This window comes from Saccoglossus kowalevskii, chromosome 22 (assembly GCF_978046115.1).
Source record: "Saccoglossus kowalevskii chromosome 22, keSacKowa6.1, whole genome shotgun sequence".
NCBI classification, from domain to species: Eukaryota; Metazoa; Hemichordata; class Enteropneusta; family Harrimaniidae; genus Saccoglossus; species Saccoglossus kowalevskii.
The window spans coordinates 16,019,971-16,039,782 of record NC_140662.1 but is presented as its reverse complement, the minus strand read 5'-3'; the positions used below and the strand labels follow the sequence as shown (position 1 = coordinate 16,039,782).

At 39.6% G+C, this 19,812-nt stretch overlaps 1 protein-coding gene across 2 annotated transcripts; it reads left to right on the top strand.

The window, feature by feature from the left end:
* Positions 1–932: 932 nt before the first annotated feature.
* On the top strand, positions 933–7,124 carry LOC100313610 (frizzled 5/8-like protein receptor). Of its 2 annotated transcripts, XM_078006283.2 has the most exons (2): positions 1,190–3,494; positions 6,895–7,124. In XM_078006283.2, exon 1 carries the CDS (start codon positions 1,572–1,574, stop codon positions 3,207–3,209), a length of 1,638 nt encoding a protein of 545 aa, XP_077862409.1. In that variant the 5' UTR covers positions 1,190–1,571; the 3' UTR covers positions 3,210–3,494; positions 6,895–7,124.
* The last annotated feature ends 12,688 nt before the right edge of the window (positions 7,125–19,812 follow it).

Sequence of the window (19,812 nt, the reverse complement as noted above, 5' to 3'; positions counted from 1 at the left end):
TTGACTTGCTCCTTTCCATTTCCCACCGTCCACTGGCGGAAGAACTCTTTTCGGAGCAATGCTTTTAGTATACTAAGATTTGTTGTTGTTACTGTGGCACTGCGATACCGTTAGTGACTTCCCACGAAGGTTTTTTTTTTTTTTTTGTAACTAAAGCGACACACTTGTATTAATGCAAACTTAAGACGGCTAACACGGGCTAAGCCTGACTCCTTTTAGCTTTTAGTTTAGATAAGTAAAGATATGGAGGGCTGCTCGTCACAATGCTCGTAAAAGCCCGTTAACGTACCACGCAGAGTTTTCTCTGTCACGCCCATGTAATTAACCTCGGAACAGCACATGTCAAAATACCTCACACGTATCAAAACGTTGAAACTATCCACTTCAAATTTAGAACGTAATTTCCAGTGCTGTGTCTCGAGGCAGAGTCTAAATTTGTTCTGAGTCGTATTATATCATCGACAGTTAACTATTTATTCTGTACAAACGATTGAAACCGCCTCTTAGGCAAATTTCTATTTTTCAGTTATCAGATATTTAAATTGCCTTGTCCAATTGTGGTGTTTGTTTGGTAATTGTCCGGGTCCTTAAAGACGTGCCAAGTTTTGTTTAACATGTTAACTGCCAGTGTGCCCTCCAGTGTTGGTCGGTACCGTTGCCTCTGGTGGTTTGGTGGGTAAATTTGTTCAGCTTCTCTTAGGGGCCCTTTTTAAACTAAACACATATACAACGAATAATAGAATGGCTGCTAACGCTAACCCGGCCTCCCCATTCTTGCTAAATAGAAAAAAAGGGAAGCCAAGTTAGTCCATGGTAAACAATGCCATGTTGATGAGTACCCAGCAGGTTTTCACAAACAAAGGACCCTCCACAGACGAACGATACAAAGGGACTCGGTCAAATTGGAATTTTCGACTGCCACAAATAAAGATGGTGCAGTCAGCCTGCTGTGTTTTTGGACACAATTCTGGAGAAACCCCGGTGAGAAAGATTCTATAGATGTGTGACGTCACGGGCAACTGTTAGGCTAATTGGGAGATCAATGGCTTGATTGACAGGTTACGTCAGCTGTCACTGTTGATAATGGGCTGACAGCAAAGTGACAGCAGTGCTTTGACACATAGGTGCGAGCTCGTTAGCTATAGGCTGACAGAATCACCACATCTCGTGCATAGACGTTCCTCTACGGCGCGAGAGAAAGACGTGCCTGCTCAGTGTCTGCGAGCGCTTTCTTAGCAATGGATTATACCCTGTAACCGCGTTTACTGTGGTCATGCCTCACAGCCTTCCTTCTGGCGAGACGAACGTGACCAGCAACGACTAACATTACTCAACCATTTGTGTGCTTAGGCTACTTTCGTAACATAACATGACGGAACATCGAACACAAGATCCCGGATCTGTGTGATCGTCGTTTATCGAGTCAATTTACTCAAGATACTCCGAGCTATTGGCCGACTCGACTAGATTAGTCGATAACTGGGCTTCTGGGTACATCCGAATGTGCGATTCTATTCTCTGTTGTTAACAGCGCCGTGGAAACCAATCATACGGACATTTCAACTTCAAGTATGGTGAAAATGAGTGTGCATCGGTTATCGGGAGCTCTGCTGGCCCTGTTCGCCTTTGTACTCTTACTACCCCCATCTACACTAGCAGTAGGGCGTGACATGACATGTGAAGAGATCACCATCCCAATGTGCCGTGGAATAGGCTATAATATGACTTACATGCCGAATCAGTTCAACCACGACTCCCAAGATGAAGCCGGACTTGAAGTTCACCAATTTTGGCCGCTGGTTGAAATCCAGTGCTCACCGGACTTAAAATTTTTTCTATGCAGTATGTACGCACCAATATGTGTAATGAACTACAAACAACCCTTACCAGCATGTCGATCTGTGTGTGAGAGGGCGAAGGCGGGGTGTGCCCCTCTCATGCGGCAATATGGCTTCGCTTGGCCCGAGAGAATGAGGTGTGACGATTTGCCGGAGTTTGGGGATGAAACCACGATATGTATGGACTTCAACAGCAGCGAAGCTACAGTGACCCCAACCCCAGCTAGTGCAGGCGTGACGGAAAGACCGAGGCCGACGGAACACTGCGATGCGTGTACATGCGAGTCGCCGATGGTACATATTTCGGAAGAGTCAAGTTATTACAATAAAATCTCCACCGGCGGTGTTGAAAACTGTGGTATCCCTTGCGAGGGAGCATTTTTCACCGCGGATGAAAAGACATTTGCATCGTTCTGGATCGGACTGTGGTCTATTCTCTGTTTCATTTCCACCTCAATGACTGTATCAACATTTTTCATAGATATGCAACGATTCAAATATCCTGAACGACCTATCATATTTTTGAGTGCTTGCTACCTATTGGTATCCGTCGGATTTATCGTGCGTCTCATCGTTGGACACGAAGCTGTAGCATGCATGGACCAACATATTCGCTACGAAACGACGGGACCCGCCGTGTGTACAGTCGTATTTTTACTCATATATTTTTTCGGCATGGCCAGTTCGATCTGGTGGGTTGTCCTATCCTTTACATGGTTTCTCGCCGCGGGCATGAAGTGGGGCAACGAGGCGATTGCTAGTTATTCACAGTACTTTCACCTGGCAGCGTGGCTGATACCTTCCGTGAAATCAATAGCCGTACTGGCGATGAGTTCCGTTGACGGAGACCCTATAACAGGCATCTGTTACGTCGGAAATCAAAGTCTGGACAATTTGCGAGGTTTCGTGTTAGCGCCATTGTTTGTGTATTTGCTGATAGGGACCTCCTTTCTTCTGGCCGGCTTTGTCTCTTTATTCCGCATACGAAATGTAATCAAACAAGGCGGCACCAAAACGGACAAGTTGGAGAAGCTGATGATTCGAATTGGTGTGTTCTCAGTATTGTACACGGTTCCTGCCACCATTGTTATTGCCTGTTATTTTTATGAACAACATTTTCGTCTGAGCTGGGAACGGTCTTATAACTGCCCATGCGAAAGGGCGAACAAAACGAACCCAGACTATTCTGTATTCATGTTAAAATATTTTATGTGCCTTGTGGTGGGCATCACATCGGGCTTCTGGATATGGTCGGGAAAAACATTGGAATCGTGGAAAAAGTTCTATCATCGTTTACTAGGAAAAAGCGGCAGTGCCCGGATAAGCAAATCAACGAATGCCGCTAAACAACTGCCATTAACTCATGTGTAACGCTAGAGAGCCGGCAGAGAACGATTTGTATTTATATAGATAATATTTTCAAAGTAATAGGTCATTTTACAATAAGTTTGCAATGACAGCCGAGAAGGACAAGAACATACCAATAACTGTTAAAAAATAGTCTAACATTGGACTCATAATACGTGAACAGTGGCGGGCCCAGTACCTCTGCCGCCGCGTGAAGATGTGTTGGTCGACCCGCCGGCTACAATGGCGGTCGGTCCCTAGCTACTTTGTACGTGTTCTACATGTGTATCGTCGTTCGCAAGGAACCCAGTAAGTTTTAAACACACATTGTCCCGTGTTTTTTATTCTTTTTAACCAAATATTGCGGTTGACAAATGCCAGAAAACCAGCCTTGCTTATTATTTTTAATATCCGCGGGTTTATACCCTTATATTTTGCTATTATGAAAACCATCACTTCAATGGGAGAAGGGAACCGTTATTTTAAAATAATGTTTTTGTTCAAGAGAACAGCATATTTTTCATATTATATAAGAAAAGGATATATTGAAGTCCGACCCCTATGCCTTATTCGTTCGTAGTGGTTTTTTAAAATCTTTAAATTGTATATTACATGTAGATTTACGTTGCCATCAAAATTGTACGCTTTATTTATTTGTCATGCTTTTTTTTATTCACCTTCGGTTGTGTTTTTTTTTTTAAATATTGTTTTTATTTTTGCTTTCCAAATGCAAGCAGCAGGTTATTGTTCTGTGTAGTCGTAAGCTAATATGTTGCCCTCTGTGTTAATATGTAATACTGCTAATGACCACCAGAAATATATGGCTTTATCTTTTTTTTATGAAAAGAACCCCACAAACTAGAGTTATAAATCAATCCATAAGTGAACTGTAACATAGCGTATTTGCTTCAAGCATTGGAAATATATATAAAATGTTTTTTTTCCAAGAAAGATGAATTTTGTTGTTTTGACCCCTTTTGTCTATGTATCCGAGTCGAGTTTCTAATCACATGACATACAGCTCTCAAGTACTTGGCCTCCAACATAATACACTTGGTGGGCTTGTATCCTGACCGACATTTAGCGGTAAGAGTGTAGGTCGTTCAGTTTTGTTTGGTTCAGTACTGGTTGCTGGAACACCCGGTCCTCGTACCGTGTTTTCACGCTGCCTTAATTCGTACGGAGCAAAGCAACGCTAAATGGGGGGGGGGGGAATTAGTCGACATTTACACTAGTAAAATAGACAATTAGGGCCAGGGTCATTATGCTCCAAAGCAGCATTGTGGACACTTTCAAAGGATCATGGAATAGCATACAAAACAGAACAAATTTGTGAAAAAACGCCGTGAATAGATCTGTGGAAGAATGGACCAAACTTAAATCTCTATTCCCTGTTCTTTGGCCTTTCACTATTTGTATTATTTTCATGTCATTTATTCCCGCCCATCAACTCCTAATTAGTGCAAAAGTGTCCCATTGTTGTAAACACAGGAGCTAAAATCTATTGTCGAGTTTGTGAGGGTTTTCGTAAGCTATGTTTACCTATCGAACTGACAACGCATAGTCGACTTGAGTCGCCATTTATTCGACATTTTGTTAAGAATTGACATGATCGGCTTTTGGTGGCTAAAATCTGCGTATATCTAGGTGGATTGTGGAGTGAATTTGGTTAGATTAGGCACGGAACTCCCCGTACGGCTTGATTGTTTATCTAAGCTCCACAACGCACGGCGTTGTTGTAAAGGCATCATTTCTCCATGGGCACCAGCGTAATTACAGGGGCGGGGCTTAGCGCGCTGTAAGAGACCCCATGACATATCAACTGTCATTCAATTGACGAGCTATTCAGGCTGACAATAGCGTACATTTGCATAGCAAGTAAGCCCAACAATACACGGTAGTCAGACCTCCCATTAATCACTAGGCCACGCCCAGCTCGTTTGTTTCATTTGCTTGGTGCCCCTAATGACTCCCTAATTAATAGCCCGTTAACGCTGAACAATAAACAAATGAGATAGTGTCTCAGACACACCAAAATGGCGACCGCACTGAACACGGCGGCTCGCTCGTTTTTTTTTTATTTATTAACTTTGAGCAAGGCGGCAATTGTGAAGCGGTTTAACATAAACATCGCATTGTTGAGTAGGCTAAGACTTGGCGGTATCAATGGGGTTAGACAGAGCATTGCTTGAAGCCGAATAGAATATACCGTACGCTTTTATCAATCTCTTTCGGCCTCTGGCTGTCGATAACGAGGCCAAATGTTTGTACGAAATCAATATCCAGCAAGCAAGTCTAGTTATTTGCAATGTATGCAGGGAATTTGTTTTACTTAGTATTGAACAGTCCTTATCTTGGACCGACTAAGCACATTGACGCTCCAATAATAGCCCATTTCAAGTGTGGCGAGTTTTACCTAAACTGACGCAGTTTCTCGGCTAAATTCCTCAAATATCTTTAGTTTTTTTAACATCACATGGGAACGACACATATTGTTGTAAGTCGCGCAGAGGTATGTGGCATATTCGGCGCAGTGGTAAACAAGGCGGGAACTCGTCTTTTATTGGCACTCAGTGTGTGGTTTGGCTCTCCTGCCAACTTATCTTCAGACACAAGCTTAGAGGAGCTCAGTGCAGTTATGTTTATGAAATCCGATATCAGTCCCCCCAATCTAATTACCCCCATGCATATAAACATGGCGATTTTAGCACAAGTCCGGGTATTTAGATGGAATTTAACAAAAGTCGCCGACGACTACGATGATAACCCACGTGTAGTACCACCAAACTATGCCTCCTTGGAAACACTGAAGTTAAAGGAAACACTTGATATTCTATACTTTTATTTTCGAAAAGTAAATTCGATATTAACTGGTAACTGATGGAGCCGTGTTTGTATCGACATGGTATACCTTTATAGAGCGGTAGATCTAAGTCCGCTATGTTGAATCGGAGACTGTAGCATCATTAAGGGCGATGTCGAGTCTCCATCTATGTCGATTTCAAAACGCGTCCTTTCAGTCTTTCTGAATGTTTGCCTAATTAACGCTTTAGAATCCCTCGCAGTTAGTGAGCTGTCGTAGTAGGACGAACCAAATAAATGCAGCCAGCGATTTGAAAAGTGAAGTGGGCTGTGTTGTATATGTGAATGCCGAATGTTTTTTTTTGGAATTAGGCCCATTCATGAACGTACGAAAGTCAATGTAGATTCAGAAATGCCTTAATTAAGCACTATGATGTTTTAAAATATTATTAAATCAAAGGCCACATCTAGTAGCGTGATATAATAGCGACGGATATACCTGGCATGCACAAGCGACTACTATTCGACGTTCTATGTGCGACTTTGAATATATATATATATATGACAGATGCCTAAGTAATCACCCAAACTCACTAGAACTTAATCCTTTAATCCATAAAACGATACTAATTCAAAATAAATGTCTGACTGGTAATCTTAAATTGCGAAACGATTCACGTGTATTCTCTAGGTTTATTTTAAATCCCGCGATTCATCGAAAAATAAAATTGTCAAAAATAAAAAAATAAAAAAATTGAAAATAAAACATTATAGGAAATGACGCAATTTCCAAAATTTAACCCGATAATGCGATTATATATTTTTTATTTCAATTTGCAGTCTGTTCGCCAATTTTCTGACAAATACGTGCAAATTTGTGAAGAGTATTATATCGTTTACTTTGCAGACACGCTGGAGTCGGCGGAAACGAGACAGGCTGTGTAGCGCTGTGCAGAGTGACATTTCAATTGACGCCGTTCTTCTCCTCTGTTACAATGTGCGAGGGAACCAACCATTGCTGGAAATGGTACAAAGAGATGCATAGTGTTGCGGCGTTTAACAACCTTCACAAAACATTTAGCTCCACTCATTTTTCCAATGAGTGATTCAACTTTCAATAAACAAAAATAACTGCCACATGGTGTTGGGATATGCCATTCATTCATTGTTAATATTACATTTACCCAAAGTTTATTTGAACAACAAGAAATAATTTCTTCTTTTGTGGATATTTAATGCGATAAACTAAGCCATCAAATCTGTTACATTCTACGCGCAACATCTTCAAATAAACGATGCATGCTAAATTATGTCGTCGTGTTAGCCTGAAATATATAGTTATTCATTTAAAAAAAAAATGACAGAAACTAAACTGTAGTTTTAACTTGATTTTATCTCACGATAATTGAAAACGCAATAACCATGGCAACCAACTGACCATCAATATGTTCTTCTATCACTGATAATATTCTAGAACACGATAATGACGTCACGTGCATTATTGTTACCATGCGACAGCTTGCACCTTTGTATTGTGTACAACAGACATGCGAGTACAGTGAGTCTTAAACTGTACCTGTTTACCACGGTGTGATTTACCCCTTAGGGTTATAACCAGTTTTCTTATTCTGCCTTACGCATAGCTGACGGCAACGTTTGGCCTTAGACTACTGCGTTATAAACTTCGATTTGACCCGAAACGAAAACAGATCAAGGAGGATATGTGTATGGAGTGAAAAGGGCAGTCACGCGTTATTAATGGCATTATGCGGAATAGCGCCCATAATGTTTAAACCATCCTTGTCCAAATGGCTACACGCTTTCCAACAAAAATACTGCAAACAATTGGTATCAAACATGCTTTTTGTAAAGGCGATTTCGTGACATAACTAGCTCTGGTTGTTTATGTCTGTATGTGCGAAGCGAGTCCAAACATGAAATACATGATGGGAATTATTTATATATAAATATTAAAAACACAGGTCAAATATTTGTTAATAATATCTGCATTTTTTAAAGAAAAAAATATTATGTCTACGCGCACATTGTTTTCGTGAATATCATATTTTTCCGTTATATTTAAAACTCCCGTGGTGTTTTTTTTTTAAATAATATACACCCTGGTTAACTTCCAGGCTGCAGGTTTATTTTCGTGACTATAACATGGTATAACGGTCCGTGGTTATGGTTTGGTATGTCTACGATAACCGTCGTATCAAGATGTTCGAATAGAGATACAAACTTTATATTAGAGCTCTATTGGGATTATTTCTTTGGAAATCTGTACAAAAAAAATAGATTTGTTGAAATCTCACTTAACACTGTTACATCGCAGCAATCGAATGCAAAGGAAATATTATCGTCCGACACTCCCGTCTATCCCACATCGTCAGAAAAAATATTCATAACACACTTCGAATGTTAACAATAAACGACTAGAAATATCTAATCCATTGACAAAAAATAAAACAAATTTCTCGATTAACAGTCTATAAAATATTATAATTTTCAATTTGAAACCAACTAGGATTAGCAGGGAGAATCAAACCGTAAGTGAGGTGTCAATTTTTTTTCAATTTCATTTCCTTCCTCACAATGACGTCACTGGCGATTAGTTGATTCGGCGTGCTGGTCCGGTATACGTGGAATGAACCCAGTCTTCAACAGCCAAGACGCCACGTTGGCTCATTATCTCCCTTTCCTGAGTCGAATGGATTTGTAACACTCAGGGGACGGTTAACGTGAATGCAAATCTTTTTTTACATATAGCTGCACTTTTGCTGTAGAGCATTTTCCCCAATATAATTACAGCGGAGATTTTTTTGGAGGCCACGGAGTTGCACGACACATGGGGATGCCACAGCTCAGGGTAGTAGATAAACCTTACCAGCGGCATCTGAGACTTGACTTACAAAGAAAGTGCAAAATAAGTACTGCACAGGAAAACCGTGATTAAACTTTTAAGTTATAAATAATTTTATCTTACATTTACAGGAATTAGCGATCATGGGTGAGTGAGTGAGTTTCGTTGCCTCAAGCTAAACGGGCACTGAGTCCCAAGTAATGCAATTACCAACACGGTTTCTACAAATTCTGCATTAATTTCTAAAAGCGCCATTATTATTTATAGCTTTCATTTTTTTTGGAACACAAGGTTATTTAAAAATTATTGAACAAAATATATCCGACCACCGACAGTTTCGAAGTGAAGCATATTCAAGGAAATTGTATTCTCTAGACGGGGCCAAAACTATGCAATTGAATTGTTGTGATATGTTTTTGTCTTCAAAGAAATTCGCTTTCCACATTTATACAATGTTTTATTCATTTTAATGAATTTCTGAGCAAATGCAATATTTATCAAAGATCTTTTATAAATGATTAATTTCATCCATAGTCAATTTTTAAAAGAAACATTTCTTTCCACCTCCCCGCCATCATCCAACAAACCCAGCACCAACACGTACGTTGTGTTCTGTATAAATTAAGAACGTTTCACTAGCTGATGTCAAGGCCCTTCCACTAATGAATGCGAAGGATGATTTCCAGCGAAAACAATATACCATGCAATATGGATTCATACAATCAGATAACGGAAAGAGGAAATGATGACATTATCGGCAATAACAAAATATGCATTAAAATGTGAAACTTTTCGTGTTGTTCACGGAACGATACGAGAAGGTATGCACACCATGTTACTAGTATTCAGTCAGACAACATGGCTTTGTTCGCCGTTGTAGTAGGGATTCTCAGTCTTTTCATACACGAGCTGCTGTCTAAAGTAATATCCCTCACATAAAAATAGAAAGCCTTTATTATTCAACCAAGTCCGCTAATGCATTAACGTCATGGGCTGGGTAAAATCCCAACTATGACCTCTGACACAGAAATGGATCCCGAAAAACGAGACATTTAAAACGCCTATAGAATGCTTGTTATTTGGTAAACATCACAGAGATACATTTTGCAACAATTGCATCAAACTCAAAACAAATTCCGACCTTCTGCGTTCTCTTCCCCAAACTTACTATTATGTGATGTGATTTGGATCTTGTTTTTTTCAACATCCTTGAAAACATAAGCCTCTAATGAAACCCGCAATAATGTGTTCGATGTGAACTCGTCCATCTGCCACGGAAAGACGTTACTCACTCAATTCAATTGAAATTGGACACATATGCAGCCTTCGACAACTAGTCACTTACAGAGACAGACGAGATCATATTTTCTGTCAGGCCTATACATACATATAGAAAAAATAAATCAGTGGCCCCATTAACAGTGTTGTTAACCAAACTCGGTCACGTGATCCCGCTTGAAGGATAAGAGGCAGAAGGACTAAAACACTAAGCCACAATGAGGTGAATGGACATGCCTAGCCAACCCGGCTGAAGTACTTGCAAATAAAAACACAAAACAACAAAAAATATTTCATTGGATAAACAAATTGTATAAGCCGAGATTTGTTCACCACGCAAGAACACATGCTAGTGAAAATAATGCAAAACGGTGATACGCCATTTCCGTTTTGCCCTCTGTGAAAGGATGTTGATGGCCACTCCGAACTACAGCTCATTATCAAATGGAAGGCGGTTGTCTTGTCATTCTAAAGACCTTTTGACCGCAATCTTTTCGTTTCAGTTGGCATAATCTCCTTAATGTCTCAATTTGCTGTTAATTTCTTTCTCCATTTTTTTGCGTTACTTAAGTCCTGACACCTCATCATGTGATACGGGAGTCTTTTTTTTCGATGAAGTTGCGCTTCAATTTACAGTGTAATTCGATTCATGACAACAATGTCATAGACTTGTTTATGTTTATTTCCAATCTTTCGGTGTTTGGGATGATGTTTTATAGAATAGTGTCGATTTCATGTCCGCCATTCCTTTAAATGCTTGTCTCCATGACAACCCCCTCCATTGGAGTGACGAAATCTGCGTGAAACTGTTTGCGTTATCCATGATATTCTCAGCATAGCTGTTGATAGGTTAAAGGCTCATCATTTTGCTGATGCAAGAATATTTCTTCTCCATGGAAACGTGTTACTACACGCCATGTTAAAGGAGTAACCATTTTCACTGCCATCACAGTGAATTAAGTAATAGCTCGGCTAGGGATAACGGCTTTCACCCACCAGTGTCAGACCACGAGAATGAATAATGCTGTAACAATAAACGGGATACGCAGCGACAACGCCGTCCACACTCTGATAACGTCTCCCAAGTGGAGGCACGAACCCTGTAGCTTCGTTGAAATCCACAAAATTACCCAGGCACCCCTTGTCTATATTATAGGCATCATGGATGTAGTATTCAGAACCCAGGAGAAGTGTTTATCTATTGTTTTATCTGATATTATGGTGCTCGGGAAGGGGGTAAAAAGCATATACAGACGAGATAAAATAGCTACAGAAAAACAAATCGCGTACCATTAGAATACTAGTAAATAAATCATCACATATGTCCACCCCAACCCTACGTCAAAACATATAAAGTGCTCCAATCTAACCTCGTCACCTTCCCACTCCCCCAGAAAAACTGACGACAGTGGTCTATTTCGAATCAGAATATATTGTCACTGTGGAAACTTCGAAAGAGTGCGATTTTTATTTTTGTTCGCCAACACAGACATGTCACGTTGGATTATGCAAAACAAAAACAAAAACAAAAAACAGATCAATCACGCTGAAAATAGCTGAAACCTTCTAAGGGACACAAATGACTGAAATCTGGTAAGAGACCCAAGTGGCTGACACCCAAATGGCAGATGCATGATAAGGATACAAATGTCAGACAAATGGTGGAATACAAAATGGCTGACACATGGTAAGGGCACAAAATGGCTGACACATGGCGAGAATCCAAAATTGCAGTTATATGGCAAGGATCCAAAATGGCTGCATGGTGAGAGTATAATATGGCTGACACATGAAAATGGTACAATATCGCGGACACATGTAAGGCTTAAAAGGCCGTTGTCGTCGCGCCGCGTCCTCTTCGATATGGGACTCATAACATGAAATTCGAACACGCGCTGCGCGACGACCACCGCCCTTTAACATGACGGTTTCACGAAGGCTCCCATGTGGCAGACACGTGATAATATCTATTATGACACATACGTGGTAAGGAGGTAATCTGGCATTTCGTGGTTCAATGTTGCAGACACGTCATAATAATCATAATATGACAGAAGCGTGATACGGGAATAATATAATGGCAGACATGTGATAAATAGGGTATACCATGGTAGAATACAAGAGTCGAATACCGCAGACACGTAATGAGGATATATTCTGGCATATAAGTGCAGGTCACGTGATAATGGTATAGTATGACAGAAACGTGATGAGGGTAAAATATAGCATATGAGGGTATACTACGGTAATCACGTGATAAGGTATAATATGGCATATGATTGCATATGGGTAATTATGGTATAATATTACATATGGATATTTTAGTATATAAGGTCAATGATGCATTTATTTTTTAAATTGGACTCGCACATCACTAATACAGGAATTGTTTATGAAAATAAAAGTTAGTTCGAATATGACAGCCAAGTCCAACGCTTCTGACGAGGCTGCCAAAGTTGATTACGGGACATCGGGCAGCTAATCCAGCGTTACGGTAGTTGATACATTGGAAAGTGATACCTATGACTCAAGAGATATATTTCAAAAGGGCCTTTCTATTATGGTATTCTTCGTGTTGCTCTACAAAACGTGTTTACGAATAATTGTTGGAAATGTGTTCATGCAGTAGCACGACATTTAACGTATTGTCATGACCAAAAGAATACATTTATACGCAGGCCCCGGGTTATTTTAAATGTATTTATTTATCGGTATCCGAGTGAACGTGTAATAGAGAACGCGAGAGAGGGGTGGGACCACGTGACACGCCGTATGGATGTATTCGGTATTTCAATTTTGCCTTAATAGCGTACAACTTAATTACGATTTCCAATCTGTTTAGAACGTTTTGTTATAAAAAAAAGTTTGAAGTGAACTTAAAAGGAAAGGTTGTTATTTAGTTAGATCCCGCTGTCACGGAATTTCATATCCCGGTGAGATACAGACATTCAATTCGCAAGACCTTTTATACAATTAAGCAGAGAAAATGTCTGTATGTCGCCCTATGTGTTGTAATGTCTGGACTCCTTTGTCTAAATGCCTGCCATTTATGCGTATTATTTAAATACACAATATCGTTTTGGTTCAGTGCATATTTCCCACATAATGTACGGCTCGAGAGATATACGCCCGCGACATGATAGTGATTTGCATAACGGGATTAAGGGGCGACCCATAAACTTTAATGGGGCCTGAAATTATTAAATTATTTTGCAAATAATCGTCACCCAAATATTATCGACAAATATACTGTAAATAAAGCGAAAATCAGCAACTTTTCCGCTCAGTACTAGAAAGAACATGGACACGCAGCTTTCAACGAAAGAAGAACTACGAAACATAGTTTGCAGAGATTGATTATTTTGAACACCAAAAAAGAAATAATGTCTCGGCCCCAGTTTTAGTTCCTGTATGTATACAAGTCCGAACGGGCTGATGTCCCATCACTGACAACGTGAGTTTCCATGGACATCACAGTGTGTGAAGAATTATCAATTCTGCTGTGTCGAAGAGGTGATTCAGAGGTCAGAGTCTAGCTTCATGATGAATATTTGGGGTGCAAATTAATAATTATAATAATGCTTATATTAATCTGTTGGGCGCTATCGGTACGTAGATATGTTTGGAATGCTGTAGCAAAACTGTCAGATTATGAACAATGATTGTACATTGTGCTAAATATATAAATTATATAATAGTAATAATTATTGCATTATTTATCCTTCCTACTATGAATGGGTTCATATTTCATTCACACACACAACGAATCAGTGAAATTACAGTTTTTATTTTTGCCCTTCTGACTAAATGCTACCATGGCCCCTTAATCAAACCTACTTATTCTCCTGTCACGTTTGCTACCATGTGGACTTGGATCATCATACAAATTCGGGGTGTCACCTTTTCATCACTTTTGACCAAAAATCGAAAGTTTTTTTTCACAATTTGACTATTTTGAACATTTATTATTTAGATCAGTGTTTTGTGTTCAGACGGTTGAATATTTCAATAAATGTGCGTATCCATGAGACTCCCAGGATGCATTGCTCTACATCACGCGGCCGTACCTGCATTACATAAATACGATAAATGTAATGTTGTTTATCAAAACGAATACTGAGCTTGAATCCACAATTTATAAATTAAACGGCAATAATTCAAATGAACGTTGTTTTACCCAGTGGTGTGCAATTGTACTGGAGATATTTTTTTAAAAGATTACTCGCAGTGTTGTCTGGCTGACTAGAATTGTCACTTCAACATCGTTCCGTGCTCATGCATTCCGCGCTTCTGTTGAACTTGCTTGTGGATATATACGCCTATGCTATTTAATGTGTCAATCTAGGAGATAATAACTGTTACTGTGTTATTCTATGGGTACTATCTGTTACTGTGTTAGTCTAGGGGGTACTAACTGTTACCATGTTAGTCTAGGGGTACTAACATCTACCATGTCAGTCTAGGGGGTACTAACTGTTACTGTGGCAGTCTAGGGGATACTAACATTTACCATGTTAGTCTAGGGCGTACTAATATCTACCAAGTCAGTCTAGGGGGTACTAACTGTTACTGTGTCAGTCTAGGGGATACTAACATTTACCATGTTAGTCTAGGGCGTACTAATATCTACCATGTCAGTCTAGGGGATACTAACATTTACCATGTTAGTCTAGGGCGTACTAATATCTACCATGTCAGTCTAGGGGATACTAACATTTACCATGTTAGTCTAGGGCGTACTAATATCTACCATGTCAGTCTAGGGGATACTAACATTTACCATGTTAGTCTAGGGCGTACTAATATCTACCATGTCAGTCTAGGGGATACTAACTGTTACTGTGTCAGTCTAGGGGATACTAACATTTACCATGTCAGTCTAGGGCGTACTAATATCTACCATGTCAGTCTAGGGATACTAACATTTACCATGTTAGTCTAGGGCGTACTAATATCTACCATGTCAGTCTAGGGGATACTAACTGTTACTGTGTCAGTCTAGGGGATACTAACATTTACCATGTTAGTCTAGGGCGTACTAATATCTACCATGTCAGTCTAGGGGGTACTAACTGTTACTGTGTCAGTCTAGGGGATACTAACATTTACCATGTTAGTCTAGGGCGTACTAATATCTACCATGTCAGTCTAGGGGATACTAACATTTACCATGTTAGTCTAGGGCGTACTAATATCTACCATGTCAGTCTAGGGGATACTAACATTTACCATGTTAGTCTAGGGCGTACTAATATCTACCATGTCAGTCTAGGGGATACTAACATTTACCATGTTAGTCTAGGGCGTACTAATATCTACCATGTCAGTCTAGGGGATACTAACTGTTACTGTGTCAGTCTAGGGGATACTAACATTTACCATGTTAGTCTAGGGCGTACTAATATCTACCATGTCAGTCTAGGGGATACTAACATTTACCATGTTAGTCTAGGGCGTACTAATATCTACCATGTCAGTCTAGGGGATACTAACTGTTACTGTGTCAGTCTAGGGGATACTAACATTTACCATGTTAGTCTAGGGCGTACTAATATCTACCATGTCAGTCTAGGGGGTACTAACTGTTACTGTGTCAGTCTAGGGGATACTAACATTTACCATGTTAGTCTAGGGCGTACTAATATCTACCATGTCAGTCTAGGGGGTACTAACTGTTACTGTGTCAGTCTAGGGGATACTAACATTTACCATGTTAGTCTAGGGCGTACTAATATCTACCATGTCAGTCTAGGGGATACTAACATTTACCATGTTAGTCTAGGGCGTACTAATATCTACCATGTCAGTCTAGGGGATACTAACATTTACCATGTTAGTCTAGGGCGTACTAATATCTACCATGTCAGTCTAGGGGATACTAACATTTACCATGTTAGTCTAGGGCGTACTAATATCTACCATGTCAGTCTAGGGGATACTAACTGTTACTGTGTCAGTCTAGGGGATACTAACATTTACCATGTTAGTCTAGGGCGTACTAATATCTACCATGTCAGTCTAGGGGATACTAACTGTTACTGTGTCAGTCTAGGGGATACTAACATTTACCATGTTAGTCTAGGGCGTACTAATATCTACCATGTCAGTCTAGGGGATACTAACATTTACCATGTTAGTCTAGGGCGTACTAATATCTACCATGTCAGTCTAGGGGGTACTAACTGTTACTGTGTCAGTCTAGGGGATACTAACATTTACCATGTTAGTCTAGGGCGTACTAATATATACCAAGTCAGTCTAGGGGGTACTAACTGTTATCATGCCAGTCTAACAGGTACTAACTGTTACTGTGTTAGTCAGGGGGTACTAACTGTTACCATGTCAGTCTAGGGGGTACTAACTGTTACCATGTCAGTCTAGGGGGTACTAACTGTTACTGTGTAAGTTTAGGAGGTACTAACTGTTACTGTGTTAGTCTAGGGATCACTGACTGTTACTGTGATAGTCAAGGAAGTACTGACTGTCACTGTATTAGTCTAGATGGTACTGACGTTCCTGTGTTAGTCTAGTATTTCCTGGATTTCAGATTCATCTCACGTGGTTTGTCACATCAAATCTCAAATATATATTCGGCTCAAATACTTAATTCGTTGTGTTGATCGTCGCGTGTTCCAGTCGCGTGTATCCGAATCGCCCGCGCCCTCGCGCATGCGTAATAATGTTCGAACTACCTTTAATAAATAAAGAAACTGCGTGTGTGTGTTTTTTTGAGAAACGGAAGCCAGCGATTTGAATCGACGATGATGCAATGTGGCGATGAATGGTGCTTATCAAGCGTAAAACAATACATGAAGTCAGTTTACCCGAATAAAACCGTTTCCATCGGACCATATTTCCTGCCGCTCCAGGCCAATTAATATCCATGGAGACTAGAGCCCCTTAGCAACGGCGCTGGTTCCCTTGGATACACATCTCACGTCTGTATCGATGGTCATATCTAAGTCGATAAGGCTATATTTATATGTCGTTAAGGCTATATTTATAAAAAAAAATAAAAATATATATATCGATATATTAAATCCAAATACAGCGATTCTCGGCACTGGTTGTGGTAATTGAATACTACACCCACGAAGTTGCAGTTGTGCGGTGTTATAAAAGTGTCTCAACTCTATCGATATTTAAATGAAAGATGATAATTAACGTGACGTTAGTTCTGACAAAAATGGTTGTAATTACTTAAATTATTGTTTTCCATCAACATTACTTTTAAAGAAATCCAAATGGCTGTAAAGTAAGACTGCATGTACGTGTGAATATGTATAAAAACATACACGTGTATTCAAAAGTTGGATCGGCACCTTCTCTATCGGATTTAAATATTTTGGGGCTGAAGTGGTAAATTTAAATAAAATGATTGAATAATGATCCCAATTTATCAACCAGCGAGCGTTCATATTTCGTGTAAGCAATGAGCACGACTTGTATAATTCACGTGTGACCAACATTGGATATGAACACTGTATGGACGATTTGTGAGCGAGAATATTATTTTATACATTTACTGTACGTCACCCGATTTCGTACTCGCATGAGTGTTCTCCTCCACCCGAGTCTGTATTCGCAATCTGATATCCTCCTATGTCCTCGAATTGAAGATGAGTATGGTACAAATCATTGAAGGATACGGGTCGTGAACCTTTACATGTGTAATTCTTTCACGAGAATTTGTTACCATAACACCGAAAGCAGTAAAGTTATTTTAAAAGGCATGTGTAAGTATGTTATAATACTTTGAAGGCAATCGCCCAAATACTAGACGAAGTGGTTCATTTCAGTACCACCATTAAACACGGATCTTTTTTCAGAAGGTCGCATACTCGGACTTTTACGGGGCATCTGTCGAGTAGCTCTTCCCGTTGTGTATAATATGTAAGACGAGATATGCTTGCCAGTTATACTCGAGATTTTAAGGCGAGATCTGCGTGCCAGTCATACTCGAGATTTGAGGGCGAGATCTGCGTGTCAGTCATACTCGAGATTTGAGGGCGAGATCTGCGTGCCAATCACACTTGAGATTCGATGGTTTAGTGGTATACGGATGAGAACAACATTAGTAAGCATTACTACTAATATTTTATTGGATAAAAGATATAATTGCGTTGTTCCCCGGGGTTGCTCTGCTACAATTTCCGAATACGTTTTTGTGTGCCATCTGTGTCGATATCTCACAAAGTTACATCCCGTCTTAGATGAAGCATCTATTAATGTTTTGACATTTGTGAAATTTTAAAGTGTCGAATGTCGTCACACCTCGCCATGTTGGTTGCGAGTCCCACACGCCGTTTACTACGCTTGTAAGCTACATTAATAGACGTCATAGTTTTACATTCTCTCACGATAATGTAAACCTCTATTTACAACTCAATTCATTTCAACAAAAACAGACAAATTTAACTTTATTTTTCACTTCTGATGGGGGTGATTTACGTGGTTACGAAGACCCGAATTAGTCATTCACAGATTTCGCATTGTCCTCGTGCGGCGCGTTCGATTTTCGTGTAACAAATATTATTATACATCTGTCACCTTCTCGCCACATGTTACAGCGTGCCGTAATTTTGCGGTATTGCACTGGGGATTTTAATCCTACCATATATAGAAACGCGAATTCCAAATATGAAACGATAATAATAAAAACAAACATGGCTGCCCCCAGGGTTTGACCGGATCCCACACAAAGAAGTGCGCTAAATCTGTTCTAAACGTTTTGGATTTCGACATTCCCATGATGTATTCCCGAGAGGAAAAGTTGTATAATAATAAGGTTATTACGAGGATACTGCAAAGTATACACTCAGACAATACGCGTCGCATCAACCTCCTCTGCGCGTCGGTTGATAATCCCGCTGTACTGTCTCTGTGCATACTTTGCAGTATCTTCGTAATAACCTAATATTATAATTATATTGTCGTTTCTGTCGCTTTTAGACTAGAAAAATCTACGAATAATGTACTAATGAATCTGTCTGAAGGACTATGGGCGGGTCTTACGCATGGGTCAGTCTGCGCATGCGAGTTATCATGGTAATGTACTGGAGTCACCTAGAAAGCCAATCAATTCTATGCCGTCTTTATGTAGCGATTCGCCATGCCAATCTTGAGAGTGCACTGGGAAAGGCACTCTGAATGGCTGGATTCCAGGCTACATCACTTGGAGCCTATGTTGAACGCGACAAAACGCGACGACATTGGTGCTAGAAATGAACACTTCTGAAATGAACACAAACTAATGACCCACTTGCTAAATGAGAGAGCAGTATAATCGTTTTCCAAAAGTAAAAAATGTAAAATATACCCAGTATCATTACTATTTCTACTGCATAATCGATAATAATTATTGTTGTGCTAATACAAAACTGATTTAGAATGAATTATTAAAAATTGTATTTTTTTGTATTTAAAAAAATATAACTGTAATATAGGAATTATAAATAATCACGACCATATGATTATATCATATTTCATATATATTGTCCAACAACACAATAATAGTGCTATTTGCATGTCCTATCTGCTACAGTACCCAAGATATTAGTTATGCATATTTTTGAGCTAAATATGGCTGTTATACTATTAGTAACTATTATGCAGATTAGGCAATTAGTATTCGAGGATTGTAATCAGAAAAATAATCAGGTTTGCGCAATATCGCAAACCATT

Bases quoted from the DNA above. Each gene is read 5' to 3' on its own strand.
- LOC100313610 (XM_078006283.2), top strand. From the start codon at position 1,572: ATGGTGAAAATGAGTGTGCATCGGTTATCGGGAGCTCTGCTGGCCCTG.